Source organism: Lagopus leucura, unplaced genomic scaffold, assembly GCF_019238085.1.
Source record: "Lagopus leucura isolate 7727_CA_CO unplaced genomic scaffold, USGS_WTPT01 Super-Scaffold_73, whole genome shotgun sequence".
Classification (NCBI taxonomy): domain Eukaryota; kingdom Metazoa; phylum Chordata; class Aves; order Galliformes; family Phasianidae; genus Lagopus; species Lagopus leucura.
In genome coordinates, this window is record NW_024962252.1 from 15,769,856 (window position 1) to 15,791,699 (window position 21,844).

The 21,844-nt window shown below is 36.2% G+C and overlaps 1 protein-coding gene across 2 annotated transcripts in view; it reads left to right on the forward strand.

Annotated features, from left to right (window-relative positions):
* Positions 1 to 727: 727 nt before the first annotated feature.
* Positions 728 to 21,844, forward strand: part of MCPH1 (microcephalin 1) — a 120,817-nt gene continuing 99,700 nt past the window's right edge. For both annotated transcript variants that reach the window (XM_042889177.1, XM_042889186.1), the window contains exons 1-8: positions 728 to 818; positions 3,368 to 3,459; positions 5,849 to 5,967; positions 9,732 to 9,807; positions 10,332 to 10,452; positions 10,739 to 10,879; positions 12,440 to 12,532; positions 15,138 to 15,341. In XM_042889177.1, coding sequence (XP_042745111.1) covers positions 800 to 818; positions 3,368 to 3,459; positions 5,849 to 5,967; positions 9,732 to 9,807; positions 10,332 to 10,452; positions 10,739 to 10,879; positions 12,440 to 12,532; positions 15,138 to 15,341 — 865 coding nt within the window. In that variant the 5' untranslated portion in view covers positions 728 to 799. The remainder of the gene's footprint in view (positions 819 to 3,367; positions 3,460 to 5,848; positions 5,968 to 9,731; positions 9,808 to 10,331; positions 10,453 to 10,738; positions 10,880 to 12,439; positions 12,533 to 15,137; positions 15,342 to 21,844) is intronic.

Consider the following 21,844-nt stretch of genomic DNA (forward strand, 5'->3'; position numbering starts at 1 on the left):
ATGCTAAGGAAGAATTGAAAGATAATATTTGCATAAGGACTACCGACTGCTCATGAAAATGTGAATTTTTGCCATTACCAGAAAATGAAGTTCTCATAATGCCTGAAGCAACTGTGAGGTCAAAATTTCAACCATTTAAGACAAAACACCATACATTCATTGGATACTTTTGGTATCGTACGTATTTGTCTCCATCACAAAAAGGTGAGTAACCCAAATGCAGTGTTCTTTGATGTCTGCTCTGGTAATGAGCTGCACCAGATTCCTGTAGTCACTAACCTTCACTGTCTTCACCAAGTAGGGAATAAGAGCATACCACTCTAATTGTACATTTCAGCATATTACCCTCCAAAATCTATTTAGAGACAGAATTTTCTCTGCTTACTAATTTCCTAACATTCCAGCTTCATTACATGCTTTCAAAGTCCATTAAAAACAGACAGATGTTTCCTTATCTACCCATAGTTTAGGAACGGTTCTGAAGGAAGTACTAGTGTAGCACCTTTATTTTGCATCTCTATTGCCACAGAGCACATCCAGTCTAGCCTCGAATGCCTCCAGGAATGAGGCGTCCACAACCTCCTTGGGCAGCCAGTGTGTCACCGCCCTCTGTTTGTAACACCTCTCCTCACGCTTCCGCCTGCAGCCACCTTCTCATCGCCCCTCCCGCCACAACTCTCGCTCCAGTAGGCGGTGACCCGGCGGCACCGCGCAGGCGCGGCAGAGCCCGGCAGCACCGCGCAGGCGCCGCGGAGCCGCGCGGAGGAAGTTTGAACGGTGGCGGGTACCGGAGCCGCTGATGGAGTCCGTGCTGAAAGGTAGCGGCCGGGCTCTGCGGGGGCAGCCTCCGGGGCTGCAGCGGGCGCTTCCACGCGGCCTTCCCTTCGGGGCTGTCAGCCCTGGGGCTGCGGTGAGCGCCCGGATGGCGGCGGTCTTTTCGTTCCTGCGCGGCCTTCTCTGGCGTGGCTCGCCCCGCAGTCGCAGGAAGAAAAGGGACGGGGCGGGCAGTGCCGTGCTGCCTCGCGGCCGCTCTGGGGTCCGTGTACCCGGGCGAGCGGCTCTCGGTGCCGGCGGCCGTCTCTTCCTGCCCTGCTGCTGCTGCCCCGTCCTCGCGACGCCTTGGGCCCTGGCTCGGCGAGCCTTGCGTCTTGCGAAATTTCTCCCTCGTTGGGTGACCCTGTTGGTTGTCGCTTTCGCACTACAGATGCCACCTTTCAGGCCTGTTAACCTACCTCTTTCAAAGCCCTTCTAGCTCAAAAAAGTTCTGGACTTTCTGGCTTTCCCTTGTATCTGCAATGCAAAAGCTACAAAGTGTTTTCTTCGTTGTTTCCTAAATGGGGCAGTTACTGTAAAGCATCCCTTTGGTCCTACGGCCAGTTCGTGCTGCTTTCAAGAGAACTCTCTGAGTTCCCAGCATGGCATTCACTGGTAGGTGCGGACTGCAGCTGTGAAGGTTTTAAAGCATTTGATGAAGAAGAAGGAGAAGAAAACCTTGGTTGTTTTGGATGTGGGCACAATGTTTTTCACAAAAGAACAGCCAGCAAAAAGCTGTCCTGGTCAAGTGCTAAAATGAACTTGGGTGAAATGAGGGAATTGGTTAGGCTTATGGTCCCATCAGCACCTGAAGTTAGAGCACTGATAGTCATTTATTTCCATCTGATTTGGCTAAGGAGGTGTCCTAGGTTTCCTATTTCTTTTATAGGTTTAAAACTTAAGCACTAGGATAGGCTCCCCAGGGAGGTGGTTGAGTCACCATCCCTGGATGTGTTTAAAAACCATTTGGATGTGGTGCTCAGGGACATGATTTAGCAGAGGGTTGTTATAGTTAGGGTAGTATGTAAGGTTGTGGTTGGACTCGATGATCTTTAAGGTCTTTGCCAACCTGAGTGATTCTATGATTCTAATTTGTAGCAATTAAAAAAATATTAATCTTTATGAAAGTACTGCAGTTAGAATGTAATTGTCTTTTACATTTAAGAACATGGATGACCTGTATGAACTTCCAATTCATTACCTAATGTATGTAACTCCTAAAGAAATGCCACCTACAGCTACAACAGATACAGTAACGCTATTCAAAAGAGCAAATTCTTAAGTACAAAATATCAAAATATTGTACTGCAACATAGTTACCACCATTAGCTATACGTTTTGGCAGTGATGAACAAGAATCTGCATGCCACACATTGGAGGTGACCCACTGTCACCGCTACTGAAACGTGCCACTCATAGTGCCCACATCCACTGTTTGGTCTCTATAAATGTTCAGCAAGCATCAGTGAATGCCAGTGGGTGTTTTTTCGTTGTTGTTTTGTTTTGTTTTTTGTTTTGTTTTTTTGTTTTTTTGTTTTTTTTTTGTTTTTTCACAGGGGAATTTAAACCTTTGCCTCATACACGCTCCCCATCAGAGGAGACAGTTAAACAGTTTTTGCTGAGGATGAACCTTTTACATTTAAATCAAAGCTTTAAATTTTATTCCTGAGCTCTGCGTGTCACCTGGCCTGCAGTTTGCTTTAAGTTGGTTTTGGTGAGCTGGCATTCTTCCAGTTTTCTGGAATTTTCCTGATCTGCTATTCAAAAGGGGAAATTGGTATGGCCAATGCAGCTATAGGTCATCTGAAGTCACACTAACAAAGGGATTATTAAAAGTTTCATTTGCTTATCCTTCTGTGTCAATACATCTGGGATTGTGGGTTTGTTGTTGTTGTTGTTGTTGGTTTGGTTTGTTTTGTTTTTTTTTTTTTTTTTAATTTTTTAAGACTTATTGAGCCAAGACTATTATTCCTTAGAGAGATTCTTAATCTGATTGATGAAGTAAGCTGCTCACGTGCAATATATCTAAACTTCTGTAAAGCAGGTGACGTGAAAATTTGTTAGCCTTTGTGATAGATACTTAATTTCAAGGTGATTTGATGTGTTAAGGTGGAATTTTAAGTCAGTTGGGAATGGTTATTTCTACATATTTTTATTGAGATTTGCTGAAAGGGTAATTCCATATTTATTTCTACATCTTCTGTAGCTTGTGCTATGACAACTTATCTTAACGTTTTTTATTTACTTGAAGATTAGCAATGATTAAAACCAGCCATGGAAAGATACTGCTTTGCCTACTGAGTTTGTAATGTGTTCTAAAAAGTGAGAAATTGTTTAATGAGTGCCAATCTTACTAGTTCATTGCAAGTAATTTAATGGGCGGAAATACTCAAAAAAATTTCTGTTGGTAATACCTGATATATTGTTCAAAGCTATTCTTGCTATTGAGTGTGTATGAAGGGAGTATTAAAGTAAATTATTTTCTGAGGGACAATTTAACTAGTTTTACCACAGTGCACTTAAATATCTATTGTTTTTCCTCTTCTGATTCCAGGTATATGTGCATTTGTAGAAGTTTGGTCATCTAGCAGAACAGAAAATTACTCGAAAGCCTTTGAGCAGCAACTTCTTGATATGGGAGCAAAAGTAAGGAAACTATTTTGAAATTAATAGAATAGTAAAAATCTTAATTACAAACTTAGCTTGTTCTGCTTGTGTATTTCTTTGTAGTAGGAGTTTTTAAAGGGTGGGAAGGAAAAATAATCATAAACTTGAGAATATATGATTATGCTTTAAGATTCTTATTAGTGGCAGATAAAAAATACATATAAAGCCTTCTTAGGGATACATAAACTTTCGTGTCTGTTAATATGCTATGAAGTATTGGTCTTGCTCCATACTGGGGACGAACCAAATCTAAAGGTCAAAAACCTAAGTCATTTACATGTTGCTTTCTTTTCTATAACTTGTAGGCTGCTGATCCGTTGTTACTGCAGTGTTTTCTGACCTATGTACTGTGACATTCTTCTTTTCAGTCTCCAAGAAATGTAGTTCATTTGTAGGAAGTGCTTGTAAAAATACATCTAAGAGTCTTTGCATATGTCTTGGTGACTTTTCCACATAAAATATATTTGGGTTGTAGATGCAAAATTTAAACTAAAAACCAGCCAAACAGGCATCTTGCCTTCCTGCACATTATTACTGTTCAGTGGAGATTTTTTTAAAGCCCACACTATGCTCTAAATAACACTTACGTGAACTCCCAGTGCCTTATAAGTGGGCACATGTAGATGTATCTCATGTATCTCATGTCATCTACATATGTAGATGTAATTTAGGAAGTTTTGCTAATGTCCCCAAAGCCTCACTTTTTGTATGAATTTAGCTGAGGTAGCATGACAGAACAGCAGAACAACTCTTTTTATTGTAAAAGCAAATACAACTCACAATAAATAATTTCACTAATAAATTCTTTTGGTGTTGTTGTTTTTTTTTTTTTTTGGCTGTGCTGTGAAGTCTATTAAATTATGTTCTGATGGCATTACATTTTACACATGAAAAATGTGATAAAGCTTCACAGTTGTATTTTGTTGATTTGAAAGTAGCTTGATAAGATAAAAGGTATATAGGAGACTGTGGAGCTAGGTGAGACTATTGAGACTATTCACCAGGACCAAAAAGGAATGATCCTGTCCCTTCAGTATTTAACTCCTGGCTGGACACTACCTTACCTTTTGTTGGGCTGAGCATATGGTAGTGTACTGGCTTGGCTTATTCTGTCAGGAAAGAAAATTGTGAATTTTTGTGTGTTTCCCACTGACGGTTGGTTCAGATTTACCAAATTGAGGCCAAGTGATCAATGAATGACCTCCAGGGTCAGAGATGAGATGAAAGAGAGGACTTCTGCGTGTAACTGTACCTTGACTGATGGCTTCATTGTGAGAGGGAGGCCTAAGGTAGTGATGCTCCATAATTTGGTGGCAAAGCCTTATCAAACATCAAGTCTCCTTAGCATGTGGGCTAAAGCATGAGCCTGGTAGCTAGAAATGACAATACATTTGTATCTGGGAGTCATAAATTTTTCTGAAAAAGACTTGTTTTTCCTAGATACTTACATCTCATGGGTGTTGTCTTTTGAAAAGCAGGAAATCAGCTTGCTATCAGAAATGTTTGGAGAAGCTGAATAGTTTTATTAAAACCAAATATAGTGATGCAATTGAGCTAAACATCAGAAAGCTACACAACTCCTTATGTCTGACTGTTGAGGAGATGTTGCTGTAAAATGTGAATTATTAACTTGATGATTTTGGTATATTCACAACAACTGATTGAACAGTTTTATATTTAGAAATGTTTGTAAAAAATGGAACATCTGGGACTGAAAGCATTATCATTTAGTTGCTATTACAAGTTTGTAACTGAAGATTTAATCAGTTTTGCATCACGGTGAAAATGTCAGTTGTGATGTTAGCTATGCTTACCTGAGTTTCCTGTATTTCTCATCCTTGTTTTTAAAGTGTTCTCTCACAGTTGTTTTTTGGTAGCAATAGCCTTCCCTCAAAACTAGAAGTGATTACTATTATTGAGAATTAGTTTAAAAGATGACGTTACCTGTATTCTAAGTTTGTGAATTCTTTACTAAATGAAAGATGCAACTGGCATTTCTTTGGATAGTGGCAACTAACTTCTGTACTGATGGTTTCATAACAGTTTCTGGCTACTTAAACAATAATGCTGTAAGATTAGTGATACAGAAAGAGTAGGGAAATGGAAATGGTAGCACAGAGAAAAGAAATTATGAAAATAAAAGGCTACTGTAGCCCTCCAGCTTGTTTTGCATTGACAATCAGACTTGGGCTTTGATTGCTTCGGGCTTTTTGCAAATACAGAAAAGATCAAAGCTATCCTTGACATACTGTTTAGAATAAGTTCTTATGCTAGTGTTTCAGGCAAGAGAAACAGACCACTCCATCTAGTTTCATTAATATTTTCTGATTTTCAGACTCAAAGATGAGCTCTCTGTTTACTTCTGCAGGTTTCAAAAACTTTCAACAAGCGTGTGACACATGTAGTCTTCAAAGATGGACATTCAACTACATGGAGAAAAGCACAGAACGCCGGTGTAAAGATTGTATCTGTACTCTGGGTGGAGAAGTGAGTACTATTGAGCATAATGAATGTGACCTATTCCACAAAATTCCACAAAAACGACCTGTTTTTTCTTATGTACCTGAAACATTGTTAAGTCTATGAGTAAATGATAACTTTCTTATGACATTTTTTCTACTGTAAAATGTGTTACTTCTACAGACAGATGGTGTGTTATCTATTGAAAATGAGTATGTTGAATTAGCTGCATGGTATATTTGTTTAGTGTTCCACTCCTTTGCTCTCAGATGGCATGCATTGTCAATGCATGCCAAGATATTTACGCTGAATTGAGTTATTCCATTTCCATACGAAAAGTACATTTCATCAGGGGCAAAAATGAAGGAAGTATTTGTACTGTTTCTCAGTCTCTAGACAGAGTATCTGTTAGCAAGAAAGAAAAAGATCTCTATGTAGTCTGTCTCTTAAGACATTTGTCAGGTTCAGCATGGCACTGCTTGAAGATTCTTGACTACCATAAGGAAAAAGTTGTATTAAAAAAAACAAAACAGCCAAAAATTTGAACATCACTGCCGTTTTGTCTGTAGTCCGTGGCATCTCCTCTGTGTTTAAGAAGTTGTTGAAGCTTAACTTAAATTTCTGATAAAGTTTAAAAACATACTACTGGTTTTTAAGAATACACATATGTTATATTCAAACACTCCGATTCTTAAATTGCTGTGATGATGGAAATTAGAATATAAGTGAAGTAAAAGGGTCTTTTCTTATCAAGTAAGTATCATGTGCTTAGAGAAATAGCAGTCTGAATAAGATAAAACAGCACAGCGCTCTGCAGCTTTGAGATCAAGCTTTTATGCCTCAAGAAACTAACTCTGTCAGGATGCCAGTACCAAATGAAAAGTTGTGACAGTGTCTAGAAGGAAAATGTAAGCTGTTCAATAGGAAACAAAAAGCTAGTATCTTCCTGACATTCTTAAAAGTATTCCTAGCATCAGAGCAAGGTTTTGGTGTATGTCTTCTTGTAATTGGAGAAATCATCTGATGTAGAAGATGTAGAGATGTGCTTTATTGAGGTGGGGGCAATGATGAGTGAATAAACTTCTGTGTAATCTTTCTCCTGCCATACATCCCTGCTTTTGCTGCCTGTGCATCTCCTTCTTATCCCTCAGCTTGACCAGCAAGCCCTTGCTCAGCCATGCTGGTTTCCTGCTTCCTTAGACTGGTTTCTGAAACATGGAAATGGTGAGCTCGTTTGATCTCAGAACGGTGTCCTTAAAGAGTTGCCAGCTCTGTTTTTGTCCATAAAGAGAGCTTTTCAGGGGATTCCATCCAATAATTCTTTAAACAGCTGGAAGTTCGCTTTTCTAAGGTTCAGGGTTCTGACTCTGCTCTTTGCCAGGCCTGTAACTTTCAAGATCACAGACTCAACCAGGGCATGTCACTACAGCCCAGAATGCCTCCAGTCTTAACCCTTTAATGATGTCCTTTGCACTGGTGAGCACCATTTCCAGTAATGCTTCCCCTCTGGTCAGTTTGTCTTATACCTGGTCCAGGAAGTTATCTTCAGTGCACTCCAGGAGTCTCTTGGATTGCTTGCAGCCCACAAGTGTTGCCTTCCTAGTAGACATCAAGATGATTGAAAACTTCAATGAAAAAAAGAGCTGGTGAGTGTGATGCTTCTGGTAGCTGAAGTGAGAAGGCCGTGGATGTGTTCAGAATGATGGCAGAAAATGACATCGAGAATGACTGAAAGTATAAGATTATTTTCTCACAAGATGTGATTTGAAGAAACAAGAATTATCCTGGAAAAGAGGCAAGAATGGCGAGTCAGAGATCCCTCTTTCATATGAAAACAAAGGTTAATGTAAAGATGCTGAACAGGGAATGAATGTGTATTATTCCTTCTCTAGTAGAAGAATTGGGGAATTCACATGAATTTGACTGGAGACAAATACTGAGAAAATAGTAGATGGTTTTTAGCAAGATGTAGTTAGGCTGTAACTCCTTGTAGAATCAATATAGACTGCAAAGGTTTATGTGGATTTTAAAAAATCCTGAAGCAATTAAGCAGTTTTATCAAAAAAAAAACAACCAAACAAATACAATGTTGCCTCAGACCATCCTTATACTATGAATATGTAGCAAAGCAAAATGGGAAAGTTCGACTGTTTTCTTATATGCTCTTGGGTATTGTGATATTGATACTATGTGGTATTTAACCCAGGCGCTACTCTTTGATATTTGAGCCCTAAAAACACCAGACAAGGAAGCAACTCATCAACAATTACTCCAGCATTTCCTGATTATTCTACTTTATGCCAAGTATTTTCCCACTTGACAGCTGTTGAACCACTACTTATGAACCGTTCTGCATGTATTCCACTGCTATGTTCCCCTGAGTAGTACATAAGCCTTTCATAGGAACATGCCCTTTGACTTGAAAAACTGTAGTATTTGCTTTTCTTTTTTTTAAAAAATAAACAGCACAAATTATTAGTGTCAGGGCCTGTGTGAATGTTGCCTCTTACTTAAGAGTGCTCTTGCCAATGATCTGCCTGAGATAAAGCTTCTGCTCCATGAGCATGCTTGAGCATAAACTGAATAAATGTGGTTCCATTGTTTAACAGGAAGTAATGTTATCTGGAAGAAAACTTGATGATCCCTGAAATTTCAAAAAATTCATAAATCCAGAATACATTTCTTTAAAAAATAAAACCAAACAGGTTTAAAATCATAAACTAGATTTTAATAATAGCCACAGAAGTTTAGCAGGCTGATTATCACTTTTAATTGGTACTCCAGACAACTCTAAACTCTGTTAGCATTTACAAACGTGATCATTAAAGTGATTTGACACTAGGTGTCACTAGAATCACAGTCTTCTAAAGGAATTCTAGTAGTCTGCAAAGGTTTTGGCTCCTTTCCGTAACCAGTTTTATTACAGAAAGCATGGTTCAAGAATGAAACCTTACCAGTTCTGACTAAAATATATCTTCCATTACCATGCTGATAATCAAGTTCTTGTCTCAACATCATGCATAGTGTGCAGGTATATGATAGATATGTATGATATTCCAAGATAGCATGAGTCCCACTAATCTCAATTCAGACTTAAAATTATTTAAAAAGAAATCTAGGGGTGGAATATCAGTTTGATTATTTTTATTTTTTTTAATTAAAAAAAATATAGAGATAGCTTTACTTCACTGCAAGGGGCTGATTTTAACATTGTATATACAAAGAGAAGACAGAAAATGAAACTAATTGGTAAGAATTGAAAGCCAGGATCAGATGAAACTCATAATCTTGTTTACTAGGAGCATTATCCTTTCTTTTCTTATTTTTCCTGACATACTGTAGTTTGTAGCTGAGTATTTACTGCCATCAGGATGACAAATAACAATTAAGTATCTCATTAGCTACTGCAGAATGAAAACCTAGAATCCCCAGAAAATAAAAAAGAGGCTAAATCTTACACTCACTTGGTGAGTGAGTTGGTCCAGATTGACTTCATTCAGTGATTTTTTGAATGTGTGAGGGAATAGTATAAGTGTATTATCTTTAAGCTTTAGGGCACCGATACAGCAATTTAGAGAACATTGTAAGGACAACAAATTGTCATGTCCTTTATTTGATTTGTAGTTGGAAAGTTGTTGGGGTTTGGGTTTTTAGCATTGCAGTAGTTATGCTAAGAATACTTGGAAAGGGTTTAATGAATGCTGAACTCAAGTAGGTGTGTTTTTTTTTTTTTTCCAGCAAAAGTTCTCATTCTTAAAAACTAAATATGACAGCTCTATTTTATTACACAGATGTCGAGAGACTGGAGTACGTGTTGATGAATCTTTGTTTCCTGCAGTATACAATAATGAGGGCTTACCACTAAAAGTGAGTAAAATTCTAATAGCCTGACCTTGAGCATTTGAACAGTTGATTTTCAGAGCTTCCTGTAAACTTTGAGTAGGTTTTGAAAGATAATAATTGAGTGTTTATATTGGTGTATAAAGAGGTGAAGATTTAAATGACGACAAAGTGATCTGCTAATTCAGATCAACTAACTGCAGTGTACCTTGTGTTTCATTGAGTTGTGACAAGTACTAAAATCCTCATTTTGAGGAGGAAAAGGCAAAACTTTTGAGCAGTAACTTTGCTACAAACAAGAAAAAAAGGTTGATAGCTTCATCTCCCTTTTACTAAAATCTGATTAAAAATATCTATTAATCCTTTGTCATTTCATATTACAATTTGTTTTGGAAAATGTTAACTTTGCAATTATGTAGAACTGTTAAAGAAGTGATTATAAACCAGTGTTAAACACTGATCATAAATACTGTGTTAAAATGGTAGGGAGAAAGGAAGTCTAGTTAGGAGAGGTTTTTACCATATACTTGATAGTCTTACATGTCTTCTAGCACAAATGTATGCAGCCAAAGGACTTTGTTGAGAAAACTCCAGAAAATGATAGAAAACTCCAGAGAAGACTGGACCAGATGGCTAAGGAATTAGCTCAACAAAGGATAGGAATTAATGCAGGTAAGAATTTCTTTGGACTAGTATTCGAATATCTTAGTTATTTCTTGAAAGCCCTTAAAGTGAATGAATTTTTGAGAATTTGTTTGTTTCTTTCTTTTTATGCTTTTGTGCACATCACTGTAACGGATAAAGTTGATTTACATTCTACAGAATTGTTTGCAAATTTGTGTTTTGTTGGAGTTGTTTTTTTTTAAACAAAGCAGTACTCAATCTGAAGCTGTTGTAGTACAAATTGTTATTAGAAATTATTATAAGTAATTAATAATGTACAATATTTTTTGCATAGAAACTGATATACCGGTTTTACTGTTTGAAGATGATGGTTCACTTGTGTATAGCCCTGTTTCTAAAATAAGAAATCAATGCAGTGAAATGGAAAGAAGAATAAATGAGATGAAGGAGAAAAGAGAAAATCTGTCTCCTACAGGTAAGAAGTTAAACTTTATTTATTCATGAGCATACACAAAAGGCCACCATTTTTATTGCTGCACTTTTTGCCATACTTTTTCTGCTGTCTCTCAGAATTACTCTTACTGTACTTTTCTTGAAATATTTAATTACCTAGACTCAGAATGGAAATATCTGAATAGAATTGTGTAAGATAAAGCCACTGAAATCAGTTAGCATTAATCATTATGTCGGTAGCATTTTGCGAGACAATAGCCCATAACTCATGTGAAATGAATGCTGACTGTTCAGAGCTTTGAATCCCACTAAAATGCAAAGGGATACTGATCTAAATGATGCATGCAGAACAGGTGCTGCTTCTTTCTTTTACAGTCTGGAATTAGAGCTGTCACTATGCCTATTTTGTACCTGATGCTTTGTTTTATGATTTGACCTGAATGCCTCTTAAATATGATGATTGAACCTAAAATTTAAGTATATTTTTTCTTTCTAAGTCATTTGGATTTGAACTGATCCTAGAATCTGTAAGTTCTTAAAACTCATCTCTTGTGTATATTCTGTGCCTCTGACCACCGTAGCTGGAGGGTCACTGCACAGTACTCCCTTCTTCTCAAGTTTTGCATTTCTGTATTGAAAGTGACATAAGATGACAAGGAAGACAATTTTAACAAAATGGAATTTCTTAATCATAATACAGTTAAGGAATAATAAAGACTAAAATAGACTTTTAGATTTGTAATTTGCTATTATAACTTGGTTGAACTTTATAGCAAGATTCTAAATCTTATTTCCTATTAAATTCTAATGCGAATCCCATAGTTAACAAAGATTGTAATGTTATTACTTCCACACCAGCAGTTTGAAAAGGAGTTCCAAAATGCTAAGGCACCTGTTCACATGCTGAAGAATGGGATTTAAGTAACAAAAAAAGACCTAAGTGAATAAAAACCAGTTGACTTGAAAATGCGGATCTTGGTGACTTAAATCTAGACTCCAGTTTTCAAATAATTTATCAGTGCTTGTGTTGTCTCACCGTAGGGAAAAATCTGTAGCATTTGAAGTTTCAAGAAATCTGTCAAACAAACTGTCATTTTATGCCTCCAAATACAATTTTGAAAGGAAATTATAGAAGCAGTTATACATTGATGAAAAATTAAATCTTATTTATTTTAGCATGGCTTGTATTTGTTTTTTCTTGCATTTTTAAGGTAATACTTCCAAGGGTTTTGAAAAGCATTTCTGCTGTATGGAGGCATCTCTACTAGCTGTGGAAGTTATCAGATTCTTTGGTTAAAACATCTCAACTGACTTAGAAGCACCCATAATATTTCATCAATAGTATTCTTTCATTTCAGAAAAATATGGTGCTGAGTTTTCTAGAAGAAATTTGATTCATTTGAAAAACATAATAAATTTTTTGTGAGTAAATAAGTTTGAGATACTGTTAAGCAGTCTATAATTAGTTGTCGAAGCACCCACATCTCTTAAGATTGAACTGTTTTTGAGATATGAATAGATGCTGTAGAAACTTGTATGTCTGCACGTAGAGCTGACTGATTTATCATTTGCAAATTCCTAGCTTCCCAAAAGTTTCAAGCACCTCTATGTTGCTCACAAGGAGACTGCCCATTGTCTACCTCTGTAACTAACTCAGAAGACCCATTATTGCAAGGTAACTATCTCAACTTTACTTACATGTTAGAGAATTTAAACATGATACATGATCTGTATATCTTATTTTAGTATACTAATCTACCACCATTCAAAATAGGACTTTTTATGTTTGTTCTGTTACTTATATTTAAAGTTGAATTATTTTAGTTTTCTGCTAATTGGCAGAATATGCAGGAGTAAGAATTCAAGGAACTGGAGCAAGAGAAGTCACGCTGTGTAAATGTTGTGCCTTACTGCTGCATTGCTTGTGTCACTTTCTTGTGTGACAAGTAATTCTATTCCTTGTTAGTGCCTTCTTGTTCTGGCATTCTGTCAGTTTACTGATATAGGAATTTTGCAGCACTGCATTAAGCTCCCCAGGGAGCCACCATCACTGGATGTGTTTAAAAACCGTTTGGATGTGGTGCTCAGGGATGTGATTTAGTGGAGGGTGATTTAGAGTTAGGGTAGTATGATTAGGTTGTGGTTGGACTTGATGATCTGTAAGATCTTTTCCAACCTGAGCAACTCCATGATTCTGTGTATGGAACAAAGAGCTTAGTGATGTGATGTGAAAACAAAGTGAACTGAATAAAAAATAAAACTCACAAAACTGATCTGTCTTATAAATTTTCAAATGAAAAATCTGAAAACCTAATGCATTCTCCAGCTTAAGTATTCAGAAAGTGACATATATTAAGGTTCTTGTACTCAGTGCTTTAGATTTTAGCGCCTGTGTTTTGAGGTAGTAACAGGACATAAGACAGAGAATGATTGTGAAAGTTGTTAAGCTACATCTGTGGGTTTCTTAACAGCATTAAGAAATAATGTCCACAATGTGTGGTGTACTTCATACTGCATGTCTACTGTCAGAACAAAAAGATAAAGATGGATTTTAGTAGAAAAGTAAGAAGTCAGCTTTCGGAATTCATAATGAAGACCATTTGATTGGACTGCCTTCTTCATTCTCCTCCACCAGAAAAGTGTATATCTTTTTTTTTTTTAATGTTGTACTGACATCATACAGAAAATCTGTCATGCTGTCTTATATGAGAACAGAGGCAAAATCATACACAGTGGTATCCTGACACAGCTAGATATGCCTTCGTGCAATTTCAGAAAGAAGTAGTAACTTGATACTGGAAGTAGCATAACTGTATCACTGAACTCTTTTATCTCAGTAAATTGGTTGTGTGCTGATAAGGATAAACATCGATTTGAGCACTTTACCTTGAATACGCCCCTCTAGCATTACAGCTGCACTATAGATTTTTATATTACAAGGGCTGCTTTGAAAGTAATGCGCTCTATTTTATTATGTTGCACCACGATGTGAGAGGTTGAACCTTCTCACTAGTACTCCATTACGTTTTGTTGCCATGTGACAGATGGCAGCAGAGGGGCAGTCTGACAAAATGATGTCTGACATGAAGTGTGTATGCAGCATACGTGTGTCACTGAATTCCTCCAAGTGGAGGAAGTGGCACCTACTGACATTCATCAGTGCTTGCTGAACAGTTATGGAGACCAAACAGTGGATGTGAGCACAGCAAGGTGGTATGTTTCAATAATGATGCTGTCATAGCAGCTGTGAAATACTGGGTCACTCCTGCTAGTGCAGATTACTATGAGTGGAGTACGCAGGCTCTTGTTTGTCGCTGGCAATAATGCACAGTTAATGGTGGTGACTATGCTGAAAAATAATGTGTTGTAGCTAAGAATTTGTTCTATGAAATAGTGTCCTTATGCTCTTTGTATCTGTTGTAGTTTCCATGGAAATAAATAGAAGCCTTTACTTTTGGAGCTATCCTCTATATCCCTGATAATAGTCAGTGTAGTTTCCATCTCTGATAGTCAGTCATGGTGACCCTTTGTTTGTAAGGCTTATGAGAGTGCATTGGTTGACATTTCAATGTCAATAACCATATGTTTAATTCATTATTAATATTTAGTGAGGAAATAAGATTGCTGTTTTCCCTGAAACTTACAGCAGTACTAACAAAGGGAGTACTGCTGAAACTTTGCACTCAACATACATTTGTTGTAAAAATAGAGTATAGAAAGTTGTATGGAACATCTGGATTCTTAAAACTGTATTTTCAATAATCAAAGATGCAAGCCTATTTCAGAGGAATTTTACTGTGAAAGTTATGAATGGTTTCTTTTTATTATCTCCCAAAATAATTTCTTTAGAATAACTGAAATATGTTATCTTTTTCCACATTGTTTTCTTTTACTACAGTACGTAGATTGTGATATTATTGTGTATTTAATTTCTTCATAACTCTGGGAAAACTACAAGAAGATGAGCAAAAATGATTATATAGATTCCAGCTAACTATCAATATAAAATCATGCTGCTTTTCTCACACATTAGAGATTTTCTCTGCTTTGTTTTAAGATAGGGTTTGTAAATAACACATAGGAATACATGATAGTAAAACCTATTGCAGCTTCTCATCAATATACCTTGTTTCTGTTTAATGACTTGGTCACTGAACAGTCAGGTAAGTGGCTATATCTTTGCTTTTTCTTTTCAGTAATTTCATATGTGTTTCACTTAGAAATTTTGTTCTGTTTCTGTTTTCTCAACTGTTTATTTTGCTACTTTTCATATTTTACAGGAGAAAAAAAGAAAGACTGCTTAAACTCAAGCTGTGATGACTTTTTCGGAACTATTACATCAAAGAGACAGAAAAAAGATGTAGAAAACATCTGCGATACTCAGACTCATACTCACGTTTCTATGAGTGCTTCAGTGAATTCTCCCTCATGTGGCTGTGACCAGAAGAGCTTAATCCAGAAGCAATCTAGCAGAAGAACCTTAGGTAAAAAGCAGATTTTGCAGAATACTTTGCATGATAATTTGTATTTAGAAATAAAAGATCTAGAAAAGTTTTCAGAACAAAACCATAAGGATGGGAGTACAATGACTACTTCAGTTGCAAACAAAACTTATCTTCTACAGATCAAGGACGTGGTTCGTACTGCTCCTTCCCAAAAAACTGCTGAGTTAATTACTGTTAATAGTGCTTTGAATGACAGTCTCTCTAATTCACTTTTGAGCAGTGAAGAATTAAATACACATTCATTTGATAGAAGGCTCCCTTTTGGCAGAATTGATAGTCTTACAGAACACAGAAAAAGAAATCAACTACAAACACTGTCTAGCTTTAAACTGAGTGCATCAGGGTCTAAAAAGGTGTTCTTGCACTGGGTTACTATGGATAGCAAGGATCAGTGTACTGTCAGTGCTTCTTATGAGGACTTCTTTTTCTCATCTGATTTGAATAAAGTCCAGCTACAAGGTCTAAATTAGCCCCAGAATCCTCCTGAAGTTTCTTGCAAAGAATCTTTTAGAGGCATGGGCTCAACTGATAGGTGTTTCTGAAAGCTACATACTATTTATGAGAGAGGTAGAAAAAAGTCTTTTAAAGCAAATTATGCTTTAATAAAGTAGTTTAAACTAGCTGAACATACAGAAAGCGTGCCATTAAATTGTATGTCTGATGGTGAAAAAGCTGAAATTGCAGGTCTAGATTAAATTTTGAGAACTATCTGCCTCAGTATGCCCATGCCCATCCTACAGAATCAGCATGAATTGCCATACTCACACTCCTGGTAAGTCTATAGAGACAGAAAACAAAACAGTACCATACTGCATTAGAAGTACTTGTACAACTAAATGCAAAATGTCATTCTCAATGGAAAAATGCTTGAGAATTACACTAAAAGAAAAATATGCTGCAGTCCAGACTTTTACTTAAATGAGTGTGTAGGAGCCAAAAGAACACACATTTGTATTCTCATATACTGCAAGCATAAAGTCATCAGGAGAGAGGGAAATTGGCTTATGAAATGCAACCAAACTGTGAGCTGCCTTCTTCCTTTTACACAATGCTTGGCGTTCTGTAAGCTTTATGCTGCTATTCAGGCTGAAAGAGCTGGGTCTGTTTAGCCCAGAGAGGGGAAGGCTTTTGGGAAGCTTGTTCACTGCCTTTCAATATATAAAGGAATTTATAAGAAGTAAGGTGACACACTCTTTAACGTATTCTCCCCTGGAGACATTTGAAGTCAGACTGGAGCAAGCTCTGAGCAGTTTGATCTAGCTGTAGATGTCCCTGTTCATTGCAGGGGAGTTGGACTGCATAACCTTTAAAGGTCCCTTCCAACTCAATTAATTCTGTCATTCTGTTCAAGTCTTGTTTAAGGTAGCGAGTTCTTCATCCTTTTAATGTTATGATACTTGTGTAAACTGTCTACAAGTAACTATTAAGCATAGCATTCCCTGTTAAAATTATTCTTATTTCACCATTTAAAATTACTGTTAAAGGCACAAAATCTCTAATGGGAAATAAACCCAACAATTTCTAACTTTTGCTGTAATGAAGAGTGATTTTGACATCTGAAGGCACACAGAATCATATAATACTCTGAGTTGGAATGGTCCCTAGAAGATTGAGTCTATCTCCTTCACCTGGGGCAGCTGAACAATGTGTGAAGTAAGCATCTCTTTCAGTTATGGCTTTGTTTATATGGAGCTGATCTTTGCTTTTAATAACAATTTTAAGAATATTATTTATACTTGAGCATTCTTAATTTAGTTTAGCATAAATTCTTCCAATGCAAATATATACTAGAATGTTAAGTCTTGGCGACTCAGGAAAATTCTAGAATGATACTGTGAAAACGCTCAGTTCCGATAATTTTCCGTCAGGCGAAGATCTCAGGGAAGCAACAACGCTTTTATTCGTTATTGCAATAGTGGGCATGTACACCCCTGTGGCAAAGGAGAAAACAGGCGCTTGATCAGCAACACACTTCTCATTATACACTTTTTTTTTTTCCTCCCATCACGGGTAGTTACTTTCGTGTTGCCCTATTGGCTAGGTACTCCAGGTTTACAATCTAAGCACTACATCCACTTTTCCATATGAAGTCTATCACCAATCTATTGTTTTTAGGATCATTCCATACATTTCTATGGATACAGGAGGATAATATTCCTTGAAGCTGTTATACCTGTTTTGTTCTGTACCAGGCTTCCTTACTCTGCTCTCCACTTTTGCTTCTCTTACTACTTATGAAAGCCGTGTTTAATTTTACATTTGTTTAGCAGTCCTCCCCTTGTGTATTCCTTCACAAAAGCTCAACATTATTCATGTTTGATCATACTGGGTATTGCTAAAGCCTTCTGGAATTTATTTCTTACCCTGGCCAGGATGTCGTAGTCTCCGCTCTATTCCACTGCTCAACATCTTTCTTGTGAAAAACAACCTGTGCATTCATTATAACTTACACAGCCATTTTGTAAGAGTGTTAGAAGTTCAGTTAGGACCTATACTTTGCTGTTGGATGTATCTATTGCAAAAACAAAAAACTTTCACAAAGCATCAATACATTATATAAAATTTATTATTTAAAGGGCAGAACAGTTTTGGTTTCACGCTTATGAAATCCATTCACTAGAAATATTACAGGGTAACTGTGTATTTATCAGTGGGAATTGAGCTGACTTGCTCTTTTGGGTTCTTTACATCTGTGTACATTGCTATATGATATTTAACAAACAATAAAATAGATGCAGGTTTACATTATATAAGTGTACCCACAAATGTATGAACCCAATTAGAGTTAATTCTAAATCATGAATTCTAGTGATGAAATTGAGACCAGTATTCTAGCCTGTTACACTTCTATTGGACAACTTGTTTAAGCTCACAGATTTTGGAGGAGAGGATTAAGGAAGAGTATTCAGCAAACAAAAGTTACCAGACACTTTTCCTTTCAATCCTTTCTGGTTACAAGCTCATCTGAAAATAGAAGAGATCAGTAATAAAAACTGAATTGTATTTTTACTGTTAATGGAAGTTTCGTGGAAGAAAATTAAAATTGTGTTTTAAACTTCTAACTGTGACACTGTAAAATGTAATCATGAATATTGATTAAATATGGTTTAAATACGTTCTGATGTTTATTTTCTAATATTTATTTTCCTTATTTCACGTCCATGTTAATTAGTAAATAAATAGTAGATTGCTTTGTTTATATGTTTTACATGGTTTGAAAATGGGTAAATAGTATATTATTATTTACCCCTTACATATGTATGGTTAGGAGTGATAAAATGCTCATTGTAAGATTGACTCAATGTCTGTATACGTTTAAATATCTAGCATTTTTCTTGCCCAGTTTTTAAGTTAGTGGCACTCCTACCCGTTGTCTTTAATGACAAGATGTAACATTTGATAAGCATTCTCTTTACAGACTACTTTTACTCTTTGATTTTAAAGTAGAAATTTAACTGGGTTAAATGCTGGGTTTGCATGCCTAGATTTCTAGCAGTTGCAGGATGACCAAAATGGTGGCTTTGAGTTTAAGCTTATGGGTATACAATGTTGCTGTTGTAAAGGTTGACAATCTATGTCATTGGCAGATTTCCTTGTCATTCATGTTTTAAATCACGCCCAGCCTGCAGGTCACATGACAGCTAGAAATGCAGCCCCACAAGACTGTAAATTGTTACCATTATCATGTGATTTTAGCAATACTTTCCATGAATATTATGTGCGTAGCTTGAGTACAGACTGCATAGGCAGCAACAGACTGCTATAAGGGGAGGGCACAATACACTGTTAACTCAGCCTGTCACACTCACCACTGCACTCAATTGAGTCAAAACCAGCATGCCTTACATATGACACGCATGCCACTTGGTGGGTAAAACACCGTGATTGCACACAACTGCCTTTGTGTGTGCCTGTGAAGATACCAATTTTTGTCATTAAGCAGACATGTAAGTTTTCTTTCCTAGTTAATAAGCTTCAGCTTGTCTTATTGTGTATGACAATTTCATAAGTTAGTAAGTTAACATGTTTATTAGTTTCACTAAAACAAGGTCAAGCATCCCACTAATTTTATGTTTTTGTTGCCCTTTTTTATGCTTTAATACGAATTTTTTTTTTTTAATGTGGCCCAGGCAGGCCATTGGACGGACACCCATGTTATACATCAATTTACCTTGAAATCAGTTCCGTCTGCTTACAGACCTTTGAGTAGGGTTGATGATAAGTTGGCACATGAACTACACCATTTAGAACACTAATACTTAAATTCAATGAATTCCCATGACTTAATGTCAAAGCTGTAACAATAAATAATATTAGGTAAAAAGTACAAGATTATTATTATTTTTTTTAATCATCCTAAAATCACTTAAAGTTGAACTGGATCTAGCATCATTTCCAGTCTTGACAGTATATTTAAGGCTTAACTGAGTGAATTTAGATATTTATAGTGAAAACATTATCTTAGTTGGCCAAAGGACATGAATAAGATCAGTTATCGTTTAGTAGATGTTGTTTAAGACTGAAATAAGGAATTGGAAATATCATTACGTTATTTAGTACAAAAATGATCAAGTTTGATTTAGATGGGTGTGTTTTACCTGAGGTTCTAGGTCTAGAATGTTGAGATAGGTGCTTAATTCATCTAAAATACTGTGCGTATCTTTAAAATTAAATTTAATTAATATCATTTTACTTGTCCTTTAAAAACAGTGAGGAATGAAGAGAAGTTATGCTTGGTTCCTTGTTTTTTATCTTCACAAAAACTTAATTGTAATGTATTAAAACAAGAAGGACAAGTATTTCAAAATAGAGTTAAAGGTTATTTTGATGTTGAATTTATGAAGTCTGATGACACTTGCCATAGAAGTATAGAATAGTAGATGTGGCGTAACTTAATTGCAGTGACACTTTAAGATATTCGTAAAGGAGAACACTGCAGATAAAGCTTATAATAAAAGTTTATGATTTTACTGAACAAAAACTAGCACATAGTATCTAACCATTACTTGCTTTTTAAGTCAAAATATCAATGGGATTTTTGAAGATAATATTCTATTTCAAATGATCGTGAATTATGAGAAACTTAAATTGTAAATTAAAGCCATTCTATTGTTGTAATTTGTTGTAATAATCAAGAGACATCTCAGTTATAAAGATGTTAATACCAGCCACTGAGCAATGTTTTAGGATTTAGAGGACCTAATCACACAGTGCCATGAGTTTGCTGATTAAATTTATGGATAATAGTGAGTACAGTTGCTTCAAACAATTCTCTCAACCTTATCAGAAACGCCCTAGGAAAAGCTACTGAAGGTGTGAAAACCTTACTTTTGACTGAGCAACTGTTTCTTAAAAATAATAAGAATAATAATAGTGAGCAGAAACACGGGCAGGGGAAGTAGGAACTGGATGGCCACGAATAACCCTTACTTATGTAGTATGCAGGGTCCTTGAGTTGATAATTAAAAAGATGATGGACTTTTCCTGCTGTCTTGTAAATGCAGAGAACAAATGAGAATGAAGCCAAACTAGAAAGAGGTCCAACCATCACTGGAACTTTAATCCAAGTCTTTGGATTTAAATCTAAGTGGAGCAAGATTTAAGGTTCCTGAACATTCGGGTCAAAAAAAAAAAAAGGAAAGAAAGCAAGATGCTGGTGTACTGTCATTTTACAGTGAATTAAATGACTGGGAATTCTATTGGAATTTAACAGACTGATACCTTGTTTTTAACCAGTTTTCACTATGCAGTCCTCCTGCTTGGGGTGAAGCAACGGAGTCAGTAGTCTCCTGACATATTTTGTGGCCCAGTATCTTTTACTTAAGATTAAAAATAAATGTTTAGTAGTAGCTTTCTAAACTCACATTTTCCAAACAGTGACATTTATTTTTCTTATCTTGTTTTTATTGTGTGGCAAGATCTTTTGTCCTCTTGCCATCAGTCTTGCTGTATGATTGAAGATGATGGACCTTAATGCAATAACAAATACCTAGGTCACTTTAAAAGTAACACCTTCTATTTATTTCCATTGAATAGAATAGGCAGTTAGACTTTTAAATATGGGAAATATTGAAGTAATGGCAAGATTATTTGCAAGGAATTGAATTTGAGTCACTTCAATCACTATTTATTAAACTTTCTTTAAATGATGTCATGTGTTTCTTTTAAATGAAAAATTAATGAATGTCCTAACATGGATTCAATTGAATTAAATTTAGGAAGAACAACCTACCTCAATCTTCAAAAATTAAAACTTCATCAAAAGATAGATCAAAGCTTTTTTGTCTTTTGCAAGCAAGTTAATTTCTCAAATGAATCCAGAATTTTATCATTTAGAAACAAAGTCGACAAATTAAATTTAGTTAGTTTAAAAAATAAGTAATGAGAAATACTGCTTTTCGTCGTATATTAGAGTACCTTCTCATGGATGGTGCCTTTTTCTAAATAACAGGATCTATACGCTTGCATGTGCTGTCAATCCT